Below are 16,318 nucleotides of genomic sequence, written 5' to 3' on the forward strand. Positions count from 1 at the left end.
TATGATAACGGGCATTTTTTAAAAACAACAATAACAGAATAAGGGAGTCCAGGAATTTAAGATAAAGGACAGTCCTTTAAATTGAATAGTTTTGCTCACTAGAAAAACATCACATTGCTCTTTTTTTCTCACTTTTCGCATCAGGAAAAAAGATATCAGTAATCAGACAGCCTTTCAGAAATCGCTACTCTAGTTTGTTAATATCCCTTTAAAAACTTGGTGTCCTGGTATGATCCCAATAGTCCAGGTATGGCTTGGTCTGCATGGACCCCACCTCTGATGTGGACATCTGCAATTTCTCTCTCCCGGACACCTGAGCTGTATGCCTGTGAGGCCCAAGTTGGAGGTAGAAAGATGTGGAGCAGAGGAGGGTGAGTCAGGGGTTGGTGGGGGTCAAGTTACAGCTTGACTACTAGACTGGCTTCTTTAATCAGGCTGTGATTTGAGGCAAGACCTATGGCTGCCAAAGAGGGAAGATAAACCTGGCAGATGGAGGGAGAAAGGAACAAAGTGGGGCAGAGAAAGAAAGCAAAGATCTATGGGAATCTGAAATGAGATGAATGTGGGCAAGAATTCTGTCTTGAACAGAGGGCCAGAGTCCTACCCTGGCATGGATGGAGAGAGAAGGCGGAGGGCTCTTACAACAGGCAGCAAAGCGTTAACTGGGTGAAGAGAGAGATGGGGCTGGGAAGTGAAGCGGGAAGATCATCAGTGGGGAGAGGGAGACAAGGGGGAAAATGAATTAGGGGAGGAAGATAAAGACAAGGGGAAACAGTACGGAAAGGGGAGAGGGTAAGGCCAGGAGCAAAAGGCAATGGGGGAAGAGGAGAAGCAAGGGGGTGAGCAAGAGTGGCGTGGGTCTACGTGAGCTCCATGCAAGGGCGGGTCTCCAAGGCCAGAGCCGTAGACCGTGAGGAGCGAAGGGCAACAGCAAAATGTGAAGTGAGTTAATTGTTGGTTCTTGCCGAAAGGAAGACTGAAGGTTGAGCGAAGGCCACAGAAGGTGTGGGTGTCAGGCCAAAAGGACGCTTTACTGACTAGCTCCTGCCTTCAGGAAGAGCTGCAGGCATGAGTCGTGTCTCCCAGGGCTAGGGGAAGAAAGTTTTAAAGGGAATTGGGGAAAAGCTGGTAAAACCAATGAAGAAAGAAGAAACTGACTCTCCGTTGTGGTAAATCATATGTTTCTTCTCATCTCAGTCAGGATGAAAGCAGAGTCCTTAATATGCCCCCTTGATCTGGCTCCTCATTGCCCCTCTACTCTCATCCTCTCACGCTCTCCCTTACGTTTCCTTCTCTCCAGCGACAGTGGCCTCCTGGCACAGCAGGCACACTCCTACCTCTGGGCCTCTGCACGTGCTGTGCCCTCTACCTGCAACACTCTTCCTCCACATAGCCGCTTGTTTTTCCCCCCTACTTACTTCGAATATTTCCTCATTTTATTTTTCTCCACAAAAGCTACCCTCTTCTATCATATATAATTTGCTTGGCTTTGTTTGTTGTTTGTTTCCTCCCCTCCCCCCACTAGAATGCAAGCACCGTAAAGGCAGAAAGTTTACCTCTTTTATTCACAGGTGCTCAAGCACAGAACTATGATTGGAACATAGCGGGCTAACAACAGACGTTTGTTGAATGAATGTGTGAATGGCTGAAAGAGTTAATGGGCCATCTATCAGAACAGAAGGGCATGCAGAGGAGGAGGAAGGAGGGGAGGAGAGCAGCAGAGAGGCTAGGGAAATGTGCGTCTTATTTGGAGGATTTTATCTGATGGTATTTGGAGTAGGAGGGTTCTATCTCACCATGTTTTTAAACAAGCCACCTAAAAGCAAAGGTAGAAAATGAAAACACTTGTGGTCATTTAAAGAGTGATCTTGAGGTCAGTGTTGATTGCTCCTTACTCAATCCAGAATGAAAACTGGCCATTATCTAACGCACGGGGGACGAGTAGACCAGATTGAGCTATACAGTCAACAAATTTTTAGTGGAATTTTGAACGCCCGTGCACACACATAGACACGCACAACCTGGCCTGTGTACTTACAGACTGAATCTAGAGGACAAGAATCTGTGATTTGAAATGATTAACAGCTCAGTGTCTTGCTCAGATAACGGTAGCCATGAAAGGAGTTCATCACTCATGTACTTTCTGCCGACATTACCACCGCTGCCCAGAGCACTGGCCCACGTGCCAAGGACCAGATCAAGGGCTTACGTGCAGTATTTCATTCTGTTCTCACAATGACCCATGGACAATACTTTAATTATGACATCGTTTTAGATGAGAGAACTAGAAATGAAACAGAGCAATTATTTTGCCCAAAGTCACGGCTAGTAGATGGTAGAGTGAGAACATCATCCCTGGGCAACTCCAGGGAAGGGACTGGCAAAGCCCCACTGGAAAGGGCCAGAGAGCACATGTATCAGGCTTGGTGGGCTGTTAAGTCACAACTACTCAAGCCCGCCTTGCGAGGACAGCCATAGACAATACATACACAGGAGGTGTGGATGTGTTCCAATACAACTTTATTTACAGAAATAAGTGGTGGGCATATTTAGACCACCGGGCATAGTTTGCTGACTGTGCTCTGGAAGCTACCACACCTGGGAGAGCCTGGAAGGACAGACAGCAAAGAGATTCCTGAGTGTTTTGCATAGTTAGCTCTAACAGGCCAGCGCGCTGCCAGACCACCGGGGGATTCGCTGAGACAGAGAGGTGAACTCGCCAGGGACAGAGGGTGGCAGATGGGGCACTTACATTTCGACGATGCCCTCTGGCAAGTTGGCGGGGATCTCAGTCAAGCCCTTCCCTCGACAGTCCACGATGTTATTACTGCAAGTGCAGGCCGAGGGGCAGGAGATGGAGTTGGCGTTGCAGGATGGAGGTTCTGAGTGCGGGCCTGTGGGTCCAGAACACAGCGGTCAGTCATGGCAGAGTCAGGAGCCGCCTGGCCTTCTTGTGCCCCTTCACCACTTCCCAGCATTGCCTGAAAAGCTACCTGAAACATTTTCACCAGCTGACATCTCCCCTCATCTGGGAGACACAACGGCCAGTGGCTAAATATTTAGCCAAGAGGAGAGAGTCTGACCTTGACCTGTTTCTGGATTGTTCCACCTGCTCTGTCATCCCATCATCCTCGTCTTTCAGAGAAAGGGTTGCTCGCAGAGTCAATCCCATGTGAAAATGTGTTGCTGGAATGCAAACAGTGTAAACTGGGACTACATTCTCAGCCCAATGTTTGAATGAACACCCACGTTTCTTGGCTTTTATTTGGGGATTCGATGCTGAGTATAGACACATTTTCACCCTTTTCTCTAGAGGCTAGAACTCACTACTAAAACCAAGTGGGAGGGAAAAAGGCATCAGAATTTCATTATTTGGGGCATTGATGTTGTCCAAGTGTCCAATCACCAGCAGTGACATCATCCAAGGCATTTTCAAACAGCTTGTATGTCCAGAGAACATGCAAGTAAAACCTATCTCGTTAGAAAAAAAGGCAAATAAGTTACTACGTACTTTGGAGTCAGTTTTTAATTTTGAGATGAGAACTGGTATGAATTTAAAGCAAAGTGGTAAAAACCCAGGTAAAGGGCATCTAAGGAGCTTATTTAGAAAGTCAAACAGAGAAATACATATAATAGCAAACTAACTCAGGATGCAAAGGGTCACAAGAAGCAAATTCAGACGTTTTCCAAAACATACAAGTTTTCATGCTATCACTTCTTCTTCAAACTGAGGTAAGAATCTCAAACCTGTGGTTAGTTTTCCAAATGGGAACATTGTGGCGCAAAAGGTAAACTCAACCCCAGTACCTCCACAGGACCCTATCCCACGCCTGCTAGATCTAGTCAGCGGGGGTTATGTCAGCGTCTTTCCAGACCCCCACACCCAGAGCAGAGGGCCACGGGCTGAGACCGAGCTCAGACCAACTCTTGCAGATCTCCTCGCTGCTCAGACGTGGGACTTCCGGCTGGGAGCCCACGGATAGAGATTAAACATGAAATGCAAAAACTTCTGCAGGGAAAACGAATTTTGGTTTGGCTTCTGTTCACTGGAGAAGTGGAGTCTGGGAAGCCAGAGAGGATCCAGCTACAGTGGTTGCCTCAGAGGACCAACGGGGCCTGTAGCAAACGCCTGGGTGGACACGGAGACTCAAGTGAAAGGTCCCTTCTCTGCACTCGACAGTCCCCGTGCCTGGGGCAGGTCCTTCTGCAAGGGCTCGAAGAGATGCCAATGGCTCGATGTGGAACATTTACCTTGCTGGAAAGTGCTAATCCAGTAACCATAGATTCTTATTTCCCTTGGCCTCACCTCCTCTCTCTCTCTTTCTCTCTCACACACACATCAAATATTTAAAAATATCCTCCGAGCTGGGGCGTTTGGGAAAATATTCTTGTCTAGGGCACAAGGACTTCAAACTCTCCAGGGTCACACTAGCAGAGCTCATGGAGACCATGAAAAATGCCAGAGAGAGGATGACTTACACCAAAGTCCCCACCTGGAACATTCTCTGAGAGAAGGGATACCAACTTTGTTCCACACTGGGAAAGTTTTCCGTTTCTGAGGGATTGGCAATCCCACAGAATCAGCTGTGAGAGCCTCAGATCAGGAATGAGAGTGCTGTGGCTCTGGTGTCCCACTGCCTCAGTTCGAATCCTGGTACTGTTATTTCATCCTTATAGCCCTGTGCCTCAGACTTCCCCATCTGTGAAATGGGGGAAGATGACAATACTTATTTCATAGCATGGTTTTGTTGGGAAGGCAAAGGAAGTGAATGCATATAAAGTATTTAGAAGAATGCACCACACAGTCAGAGCCTAGTAAAGTTAGTTGTTATCATTAGTATTAATGAGTTGGGCTCCGCCACTAATGGTCTGCAAGTCGTAGTACTCCTCCGAGCTTTTTGCTACTATCTCAGTGAATAAGGAGTTTGGATTGCATGACTTCTGAAGTCCTTTCTGGATGGAAAGATTCATTACTCCTGGTCTCCGGAGGCAGGGAAGCAGAAGGAGTAAGACACCCAAGAGCCCCTGTCTGTCCTCTGCTCCACCTCTTTGCAGGTGGTTGAGAGGATCTATTGTGGGAAGAGCTCCCTCCCTCTCCCCACACACAAGAGAGGCTGGGAGTGGCACGGCCTCGGATGTCAGGGCTTTCGAAGTCCAAGGGATGCTCCCCAAAGAAAAATGCCATGCCTGGCCCTCCACATCCAGGGGCGAAGGGCACCTAACAAACTCAGGGAGAATCCTCACACCCTGGGCTCCTTCCTGTTGGGGTAACGTTAGGGGCTATGCGGAAGGCCAAAGTCTGTGCTCCTGTATTTCTATCCACTGAGGCAGAGGGTATAAGATGGTTGTCCTTCTTTTGATCTGTCAAAATATTCCTCAGCTGGGCGTATCAGAAAGGGAAGTGGGGGAGAAAGACTTTATAGTCATGGGCCCATGTGGGCAATAGGAAGTTCTGAAATGGAGTTTTTTCAAAATGCCCCTTTGACATCTATGCTGACATTAAATCTGTTTCAACCAGACTCAGGGTGTAGTCTTGAATCCCTCTGGGAAGGGGCTGGGTCTTTCAGAGGGTGGCTCACGTTCTGTAGGCAGCATGTGCTATGTTTCAAGGGATATTGTCAAGGAAAAAAAAGAAAGACTTTGAAAAAGATTCTGTAACCAGGTCACTAACAACACCTTTAATTACGCAGAGAGAAACAAAGGTAATTATAGCCTCTGTCAGCATTCTGGGCTGGTGGCTCCCCAGCCAGGCATTCACACATGGTGAGGGTGTTATCCTCTTGTTGAAACAAAACACTTCAGGTTTAAGGTGGGGTTGAAAGATGGGTTCATCTTCCCTGGAAATGTTCCCCTCTGATCAATGCCTGATGGACCAAGCCCATTTCCCTTTGAGCCTGCGAGTGCTGTGATGGCAGAAGTCCCTCCTCCTGGCTTTCTGTCTTTGGATAGACTAAGACTAGCATGTAAACCCTATAAGGGCCATGACCTGCTCTGTCTTATGCCCTGTTACATCCCCAGTGCCCAAAATAGGGCTGAAACACAAAACATGAACTCAGTAAACATATCTTGGGTGAGTGAAAGGATGAATACATGAATGAAATTGGTCTAGAAGCCTGGCAGAGTGGGGGCTAAAGGTCACCAAGCTATGGGGGGGACAAACAATCCTTTTGGAAGGGCCCTGGGGGGGGGGGTCTTGAGTTCTGAGGGCCCTGGGCTCTGGTTGATAGGATCGGCTATAGTGTGGAGGGATGGAGTGGCTGTTGGGTGGATGGGACTTTCATGCCTGAAGCTCAGGTCTTTCTGCCACAGGTTAGTGCCGGCAAAGACCATCCGCCCAGTCCCCTGGGACTCCCTCTGCGCCTTGCTCACCTGCACAGGTAAGGGTGTCCTAGGCACTCCGCCTAGCTCTGTGAGCAAATCCCTCCTTCCCAGCTTTTCCTGTCCATGTATATTGAGAGTCATGGGGGTGGTGCAGGTGACTGTGGATTTCCAGGGGGGGACAAAGGAAACACCCACCTTTCTACCCAGGAAATTCTAGGAGTATTGTAGAAGCTGAGAAGCAGAGAGGAATGGGAACGGAGTGTTTTGATTGGGGTAGAGAGAGTCTCCACCCATCTTTGAAGGGAGGGGACGATCTGGGCCTGTGTCTGCCCACACGCACGTGCGTGCTCCTGTTGTAGGGGCCCACGAACGCTCACCGTTCCCAGCAAGCCTGCCGCTACTACCTCCTCCTCTTCCCGGCAAAGAAAGCAGCTTAAATCAGAGTGTAGCGATTCACTAGCGCACAGAAGCCCTGTAACCTATGTTCGGAGATGTTTCGCGATGAACACGGAGTGCATGTGGACTCGCTCTTTGTTTTTAAATGGGTGCCCAAACTAACTGCCCTGGGATCTCTTTTAATGGGACAAAAGTGTTGCTGCCCCGAAGTGGACGGACGTTCTCATCCAGAACAGGGAGACAGGGCTATGGGCCAAGTACCTGTCTCCCCTTTCTGAATCACCACTTTAGCTCAGGAATTTCAAACTGGAACCAGAGCCACCTCCATGCCACACAAGGAGGAAACAGAGATGTCCCGTCTTCTGGTGTCTCCTGACTCCCCGGACTGTGGCCTGATGTCTTGAGAGAGGGCAGGGCAGAACGTGGGGCAGCTGAGGGGTTGGCCTTTCCCTGCTCTTCCCTGATCGTTAGGCTGCTCTTTCCCAGCCAGGGCAGGGGCCCGCAATGAGCACCAGGGCAGGAATGCATCCCCAGCTAGACCTGTCACAGGAAGTGCCTGTGACGGCCGGCGTGGACAGCGATTGCGTCATCCTGTCTCTGCTGACTGCACCACACGCCCTCCAGTCTGAGAGAGAAGGAGGAGGAGCCATGACTGGGGAGACTGGCTCCTGCCCAACTGCCTCCTCAAACTTGTTCTTCTACTCGGCATCACGCCAACAATGGACAGGCCTCAGTCGTGTGCCCAAGTGAATAGGGTAAAGGTCACCGAACTTCAGACCTAGAAAGGAGACCTCACAGAGATGGTGAGGAAACCATCCCTTGGAGGGAGAGTACTTGTCCAGGGACACAATGGTGGCCAAATTAAGAATGACATCATTCTCATAATAGCAGCTAACGCTGTGGAATGTTTCCCATGCGCCCGGTACTGCATCAAGTGCTTTGCATGCACCATCTCGCTTGGTTCTCGCAACACCCGTGACGTAGGTCCTATTATTAATATTATTTCCATTATACCGATGAGGAAAGGGAAAAATAGGGAGGTCACGCAAACAGTCCAAGATCACGGAGCTAGTGAACAACAAAGTCCTAAAATGTGGCCCAGTGCTCTTTGTACCACCTCCTCCACCATAGAGACACCCCAGTGCCTCTCTTTATTGCCATGACATGGAAAACCACCAGAGCCCGGGAACCTCAGGAGGTAGGGCGAGGCGGCTCAGGGGCCGAGACACACACTGTGTAAGCTACGCCGGAGATGGCGGGACACTCTTGTTAGAGCTGTGTTTATTTCCTTCTGTCTTTAAAGGGACTTCCACCCAGCAGAGTGCACAGAACTGAAAAATCCAATGGCCTCGTGAGCATGTGGAAATAAATTAATTCCAGCATTCAAATTAAGCATCCCTGTTGGCCTCTGGCCTTTCAAAAGCCAACAACAGACTGCAATGACAATGGGGCTTGAGCAATTATGATGAGAATATAAATGAACGTGATTTAAATACCAGAGGCATGATAATTTTAGGAATGGCTAAATAAACCTAATCATCTCATTCTTGCAATGTCCAATTATGGTGTTTTAATTAAAACCTCCTAAGGAGCTGGGCGGCTAGTCATGGCTTACCTTAATTATCTTTATACTTAGTAACTAGTCCCAAATTAAAAAAAAAAAAAAGTAGTGGAAAGTTTCTTGTTTCCAGGGAGATATGCCTATTTCATTTTAACAACAAATGAGGAAGGGTTTCTTGAGACACTTTAAGGAGCAAGTATTGTTCTAGGCCTTGGGGCACCTGAAAAATATCTGATGTGAGCCCTTTGTCCTAGAAGATAAGATTGATTTTCGGGAAAGGGTATCTCATACTCAAAGGCTGTGGGCAGCTAAGTGTGAAATAGGTGGACAAACCAATGAATACAAAGATGTTTAAAGGAAAGAGATAACTGACTCAAGAGGTCAAATATTTAACTAATACCCTTGAACTACAAATTCTGACTAGTAGAAACTTTTTCAGATTAAGGCACCAGAAAATTGAGGTATGGAAGATAAAATCCTAGAGCTTAACCCCCAACACAAACCCTTTAGGTAAGGATGGGAAGACAAAGCTTGCAACTCACATGACCCAAGTAATGGCCAAATAGAACTTTTCTCTGGTCTGTTATCATGAGCTCGGTATTAAGTCCCAGTCTGGTTCAGGCAACAAGCAGCAGGGACCACAGACTCTTCTAGTCCTAGGGCCCTAACCTTCCTCTTTAAAACTAGAAAAGTTCACAGAGAAATCCTTGCAGCAGTGACTGAAGGAAACCAAGCAGTCCAGTTGTATACTGAAGAAAAACATTAATGAAAAATAAAATACGGTCTCCCACCCTTTGAAAAATTCCCAGGTGTCTCCTTAGAGGAAGAAAATAAATACCTTCGACTGGAAGGGTAAGTTGACAGAGGAGATGAATTTTTGTGTGCCGCTAGCAAATTCTGGGTTAGCTGGAGCAATAGGGAGCCGGTAGCCAGGGCTTCTGGGGAGAAGAGGCCTGGCTCCAGCCGGCTGGATTTAATTCACCGGGAGATAGCAGGGACTTGAACAGGCAGGGCCCTCCCAGGCTGAGTGAGATACAGCTCTTCCCTGTCTCTGGAGTCGTGTGTTTGGTGAGTCTTTTGCTACGGTTTAAGGGCCCCGGGAGGTTTTCTGACGCTTCTCTGACAGGGGCCACTGGTGATGAAGCTACATGCAGGGATGGCTTAATTGGTGCCCATGCCTTTTCTGAGCAGCTGACCTCTATCTTTACAGAGATGTTCTTACTCCTGCCTCTCTCGACGGAAGTCCTCCTCCGGTGAGTTACCGGGGGAAGAGCTTGAACAAGGAACACTGACGCTTTCGCAGTTTACAAGCAGTGGGATCAGATTCACGATGCCTCACACGGAAGCCTTGTGGGCTCTGCCATGGCTGGAGCCTGCACGCTCCATGGTAGGGTGTGTGTGTGGGGGGGCGGTCAGGGCGTGAAAGCAGCCCTCCTCGTTGACCCCCTGAGGGTGCACACACGGCGTCATGCTCCACCCGGGTTTCACTGGCAACCCTTTAACACAGCCTCACAAACTACCCTTAACAGTTATTAAAGAGGTCGCACCTTCTGGAGGGGGGCTCCTCCTGCACCCCACAAAGACAGCAGTGCTTCATTCGTCAGGGACATTCAATTCAGCCACCATGATATCTCACTGAGGCCCTTGCAGAATGCGACTCCCTGCACAGCATTCTGTTTTTAACCCAGGAAAGCCTGGACAGGATCAAAGAATCCCTTCCGCAGAGGGGTTCCCACATGTCACTCGCTAAAATTTCTACTACTGCTGTGGGGGTGCAGATTAATAGCACATTCATGTCCGGAGTCCGTGAGCCAGAGTCTTATGTCCTCAGAAACACCTGGCTTCCTACTAGGGAGTGTTGGGGATCACCCCAAGCCTGGGCTTGATTGACATAAACAGGGGAGGTGATAGCGAAGCTCTTATTTAACTGTTAACGTGCCTGCTAGATGGAGCCTTCTCGAAGCAGGGAGACTTGGGGCACTGGCACTTCCAGGGCCTAGGAGGGCCATGCTCATGCCCTGGGGCTTAGATCCTGACTGCAAGGACGGGGAAAGCAAGTTGCCACTCCTTTGATGGGAGGGTGCTCTCCTGACGAAGTGGTATCATGTTCGCGCGGAGCTGGAAGCCTGGCACCCACCTATAATGATGTGTTTTAACATTCTCTCTAATTAGTTTTTCTCACTAGCTCTTGGATGACTCCTGCACTCTATAATTATTTCTTTCACTGGCACTTATGCCGATATTGTACTCTTTGCCTAATAATTACTGTAATTATAGTCAGTATATGTGAGTTGGGTGCCTGTGTGATAAACGGTTTTATTATATGTGTTTGACGGGAAGTGATTTCTAAGTGGGCGTCTATAGGAAATTATTAAGGTACTGCTCTGAGACATGTTAAAATGTTTTTGGATAATAAATAACTTGACGAAGTAGTAACATGACAAGAGAGAGCGGCAGGGAGCGAGATGAAGTTGAATTAAAAAAAAAAAATCTTCCATATTGCCAATGCAGCCTACCAGCGGAAGGGGGCCCGTTTGCAGCACACGTGGGCCTCCCGGCTGCCTTCAATTCTGAAAACACCAATGGTCAAGAAATGTGAGGTATGCAGTCCCTCCCCTCCCATCCCAGTGCTTCCTCCTTCCTGCAGGCCAAGCCCCTAAGATAAGCCTTCAGAGGCACTGGCCCCCGTTCCAGCACTGGGTTTATGGAAATCGGAACACCCCTGTGAGAAACTCCTCAACTGAAAACTTGGTTTTTGAGGCAATTCAGGGATTAGCTCTACTGCTTTGCCACCAGAAGGAGGGCGTTGGTAGGAGTGGAGGGTGTCAATGAAAAGTAAAAACAAATAAGCAAGCTTGGAACTGAGGACTCGGTTTAAAAGCCACTACATCCTCTGGGGAGATCGTGGGTCACTAAGCTGCCTCCCGTCCCTGGAGGTCTGCGCGGCCTTCTGTTCTGTCTGCACAGTTCTGTTTTCTGTACTACGCAGCCTGTGCTCCTATTACACTTCAATTACCCACAGATCAAACTCTTATGTTTGCTCAGCACATTTTGTGGGCCCGCTAAACTATAATAATTAAGCTCCACTTATTAGCTCTTACCAAGTGCTGTGTATTATGCTAAGTGCTTTCTATGCATTATTTCATTTAATCCTCCCACCCATCCCTAGAGTTATGTACTATGATTTTTCCATTCTGCAGACATGTGGTAACTTGCCAAAGTCACACACTACTAAGGGGCAGAGCTAGGGTTTCCAGCCAAGGAGGCTGACCCCACCACCTCCATTAACTTGTCTCTCAATTTCTATGAGCAATTAGACAATAGGCATGTGTTTAGGAAATGCTAAACAATGTACTTAACACATGTTAATTTTCTTAGCATCGATGGACTACGAAGCTTAACAGAAAGTGATTCATGACTTCCTTGAACAGTTTCCTTTACTAAATGACAGGAACTTCTTCCTCAGAATCCTTCGGGGTACCCCAGAGTCCAAGTGACTATGGAGTGCTGGGGAACCTATGAGATTCCACACCCAGCTCTGGGCTGGGTGTGGGTTCATGCCCAGGGGGATGTCAGGGAGGGCTCTGCGGTGGGTGAGTGACAGTCCAGAGGAAAGAGGGGTGGGGCAGGCTCACCTGGGCATGCGTACTCCTTCTTCTGCACATCCGCCACATTGAAGCCCCTCAGGTGCACAGGAGCCATGCAGAGTGTGAACTGGCCAATTGTCCGCCGCTGTCGCAGCCAATCCGAGAGCCAGGCCAGGTGGCAGTCACAGTACAGGTGGTTGGAGTGGAGGCGGCTGGGAGAGGGAGGGACAGAGGTAAGATCCTGTCATAGCATGAAGTGAACAGAGCAGGCCAAACCCCTGGGCCCCTTTGCTGGGCGTGATAATCCTCAGGAGCCCAGGGAAGCACTTCCCTCTGCACTCGTGAGTTACCACGGGAACCTCAGCCCTTTCATTGCCAAACTACAAATGACTGTTATCTTCACATGCAGGCCACATCCGATGGATGCCTCCGGGGCATCTAAGCAAGTCCCCATTTCTTAATAGTAATTCTACCCTTTTTTTTCCCCCACTCAAGAAAGCCTCAGCATGTAGGAGGAGAATGACATTATTAAAGCAACGGTTCGGATGCAAGTCAAACCTCCAAAGAGGTGACTTGGTTGCAAATTTCAGTGCTGTAGTTAGCCTGGGTTCCAGATGGCTTGAAACAGCTCCTCAATCTCAGTGCCTCAGTCTATAGTGGCACTGTGGCCAAGACCTGCCATTGCCTTCACTCTTTCTCCTTCATTTCTTCCCTCCAGTGAACGAACCCTCACAGGGAATGCTGGGGAGCTTGTATGCAGTAGCCCAGGGAGCAGGGCATGCAGGGAAGGGTCCTTTTTGAAAGGTGCATCTTCTCTCCACCCACCCCCATTTAAAGATTTTATTTATTTGAGAGAGAGAGAGAGAGAGAGAGAGAAGCAGGCTCCCCGCTGAGCAGGGAGCCTGATGCGGGACTCGATCCCAGGAGCCTGGGATCCTGACCCGAGCGGAAGGTAGGTGCTTAACGACTGAGCCACCGAGGTGCCCCTACCCACCCCCATTTAAATAAGGAGCTGCCCATTCCAGACTCCCAGAGCCCACAGCAATGTCTCCACAGTGCCCTCCTCTTCTTCCCAAGTTAAATTCCGCCAGGTGTATTTGCTATTCTGGTTCAGGTGCCCCTGGAGAGACTCCCTAACCAGTTCCCAGACTTCGGCCTCCCCCTGCAGTAGGTGTGACTCCAGATCAACTTCTTGCCTCTGAGTGAGTGAGAGTTGCTGGTGGGAACTGCATGTTCTCCTTCTGAAAGGAATCCCGTCTAGTTAAATGACTGGAATTGACTTTCCATTAACTGGGGGGAAACTAAGGATATCTAGGGGCTTCTACAGCTTCTTCCCTGAGGTTTTTCTATCAGGGGCTTCCAATTTCCACATTCCCCACAACCCTAGGTCATTAGAAGTGGTGGTAGGTAAGTTTTAGTCACATCAGCTTATCACACACTTGGGTTTCTGATGCAGATTTCAAATGCCCAATCCTGGCATGCTAATCAGCCAGCAGTATCTTGCAACTTTCAAGTACTCTGTGTCAAGCTGATTAATACTGAGTGGAGGCCTGAGGCAGTGGCTCGGGCTACCTCCATGCCTGAAATGCAGAGTGCTGAAGGGCTCTTGACCTCACTCCACTGAGCGTAAAGTCAGCATGGCTCAGCATTGGCCACGTGCAGCTAACTTGAAGGGTGTGTGCCGGCGGAGCCTTCCTGCCATGGCGTGGGTGCAAACCTTGGTCAGGGCCACTGGGGGGCCTTGACAGCCTCAGGGGGTCCCACATCCCATCATATCCGACCAACTAAATGAGCCCATACCCATGTAGAATGCAAGGTTTTTTTCTGATAAAAAAAATTTGAAAAGATTTTTATGATTTTGTTTCCAAGTGATTAATTTTGATGTTGTAATGTTCTTCTGGATTTCAGAGTCGATACTTTAAAGGTGAACACATTTTCATAGGCTCCTAGGCCCAAGACACCGTGCCTCTAATAGGCCCCAAGCACTTCTCCCCTTCGAGTTTCAAAGAGCAGACTCCTATGCTGCTTCCTCTTCATCTGGCACTTCAGGAAGAGGGGCCGCAGGTGGGCAGGGGTCGGGGAGGCACAGTCCTAAACTAGGGGAGGAACATGAAGGAGATGAGGGAATTCCTCTTGTACACTGGGCCTTCTTGGGAAATTTCAGCATGAGTGAAAATGCTCTGTTTCCTGACCTATCAGTGAGTTGTAGAGAGAGAGAGACAGACAGACGGACAGGAGGGAGAGAAGGTGGAGGGAGAGAAAGCGAGGAAAGGGAGGGGGAGAGAGGGGGAGAGATGGGGTGTTGGATCTGTGGCCAGGAATAGACCACTGGGTGTAAAGGCTGCCTAGAGAAATGGCGACAGTGACAAGTGACAGTCGTAGTGACAAGGGAGAGCAGAGGCAGGCTGCAATGTGGCCGCACAGGCTGAGGTGCTGGGTACTTCTGTGTGCCAGGAGGGTCAGAGTCCTCTCGTGAGAGTCTGGCTTCTAGGAGGGAAGGCAGTTGCCTTCTTTGGCAGCGACGTGTGGAAGCTGAGCAAACGGGTTCCCATGAAGCACGGAGCACGCACCCACAAGGTAGATTGATGTCGATAAATTCCCATCAGTTCCAATCAGGGGTAAGAGATCAATGGAATGACAAAAGTGGGGTTTAGGTAAGTCAGATCCTTATTAAGCGGATTAATTTCTGGGATAAGAAAATGTTGGACGTTTTCCTTTTGGAAGATGACATTAGGTTGGTTCTTTCTCAACCCCTGCCAGCCAGCCCCAAGCTACCTTTCTTCCTTACCTTCCTACAGATGGTTCCTAACCCTCTGTCTGCCTTTGTGGGGATTCCTCCCCTTCCAAGTGGGACCACGGAAAAGAGGCGACCACAACTGACTTGGAAGCCACCTGAAGGCTCTTGTCAAAAGCCCAGGGCAGTGGACAGGCTCAGATCCCCCAGCCCCGCGGGAATTTCGCCCGCCGGAAGTGCTGGCAGAGTTGAACGGGCAGATTCTTCCCAGCTCCAGCCTTTCATGTCATGTCTGGGAAATCAAATTGAGCAGTATCATCCCAAAAACTAATATTGAAAGATAAGCAATCACACTGATCATGAAACGTGAGCCTGGATACTGCTAGGAGTATTCCTAATCTCCTCCAGCGAGAAGAAAAATTATTTTATTTACTTTTCATAATTTTGGTGAATTGGGATAGCAATGACCTGGGGGGAGCTGGCTTCCAGTGGCCTTTCAGCCATGTGGCAGCTCTGGTGTCCCCTTCCTCGGCTCACCTGGTACACACTCTTCTGCTTTTGTTTCTGCTGAATGGAATGAGCTCAGTCTCCCATGTCAAATTGCCCAAACCTGACATTGGCTCTGTGCTTTCCGACCCTGACTTTGGGCAGTGATTTAACTCGGGGCCTCGGTGTTATGATCTATAAAACGGGGATTATTAACGGTGCCCCCTTCCCAGGGCTGTTGTGAGGATTGAAACGATTCATGAGGAGTGCTTAGCACAAGGCCCTGCACACTATTAGCCATCAAAGTAATGTCTGCGGTTATTACTGTCACGAGGAGACTGGCTCCACACTTCTGTCTGCTCCCGACCCGCAGCCCTTCCTGTACCAGTTCTTACTGAGACACCCAGGCATCAAGGTGCCTAGGTGGTTCCTGCATGTATTTCTGCAATCTTTTGCTGATGGAAACACCATATTCCATGTTGGCAAAACCACCTTCACAGAAGATAAGGTGAATGAATACAAATGCCAATTTGTAAAAGGTGCCTTTTAGCCACAGGCGCTAAATTAAATTTCCAGCAAATCCTTTTAGAGAGGGGCAGTGTTCATTTTCTATAAAATGTGGCTTTCTGAATTAAATATAAAAGCTTTCCTTTAGAAATCCCATTTATGACTTCCTTCCTCTCTCCTCTTCCCCCCTTCCCCAGCACCCGTCTCCCCCCACCCCCACTTTAATTACAGCGAAGGGGGATTAGTCAGTGCAAGTCTCTGGGGAGTTCTGTACAGAGCTGTCTCTGAAATTAAACTAAAGAGAAAGTGGCAGCAGGCGCAGAGCAAGGAGAACAGATGAGATTGATTGATTGATCTGAACTCATCAGATGAGTGTTCAGGACCACAGGGAAGGATGACAACAGAAACAAGGAGAAGAAACTCTTCCATCCTTCTTTCTGCCCACCCGGGGCAGCCAAACAAGGCACCCGAGATCCAGACCCAGCTCCCCGCCGGGCCCCATCCTGTGGACCCAGCCCAGCTTCTGTTATTGCTGCTCCAAGATGGAGAACAAGAGGGGAAGCCGAAATCACGGAGGAGCAGCCACGGGAGCTGGACTGCGGGTTTGGGCAGGTGAGGGCCGTTTTTCTTCTATTCAACCAGCCTGTCTGGGGAGATGCGGGCCCTGCACCAGGAGGCTTGCTTTCGGCTTCCTGGCCGGAAGCCCTGGGCACGCTCTCTGCAGCT

General features: G+C 49.1%; 1 protein-coding gene across 1 annotated transcript in view; it reads right to left on the reverse strand.

Moving 5' to 3' along the window:
* The window catches only part of SLIT3 (slit guidance ligand 3), a 594,031-nt gene that overhangs the window by 116,275 nt on the left and 461,438 nt on the right, over nucleotides 1-16,318 (reverse strand). Inside the window, exons 8-9 of the mRNA XM_026510940.4 lie at nucleotides 11,914-12,077; nucleotides 2,753-2,894 (exon numbers count right to left, since the gene is read on the reverse strand). Of these exons, the coding sequence (XP_026366725.3) occupies nucleotides 2,753-2,894; nucleotides 11,914-12,077 (306 nt within the window). The remainder of the gene's footprint in view (nucleotides 1-2,752; nucleotides 2,895-11,913; nucleotides 12,078-16,318) is intronic.

The sequence above is a fragment of the Ursus arctos genome, unplaced genomic scaffold (assembly GCF_023065955.2).
Source record: "Ursus arctos isolate Adak ecotype North America unplaced genomic scaffold, UrsArc2.0 scaffold_15, whole genome shotgun sequence".
Taxonomy (NCBI): Eukaryota; Metazoa; Chordata; class Mammalia; order Carnivora; family Ursidae; genus Ursus; species Ursus arctos.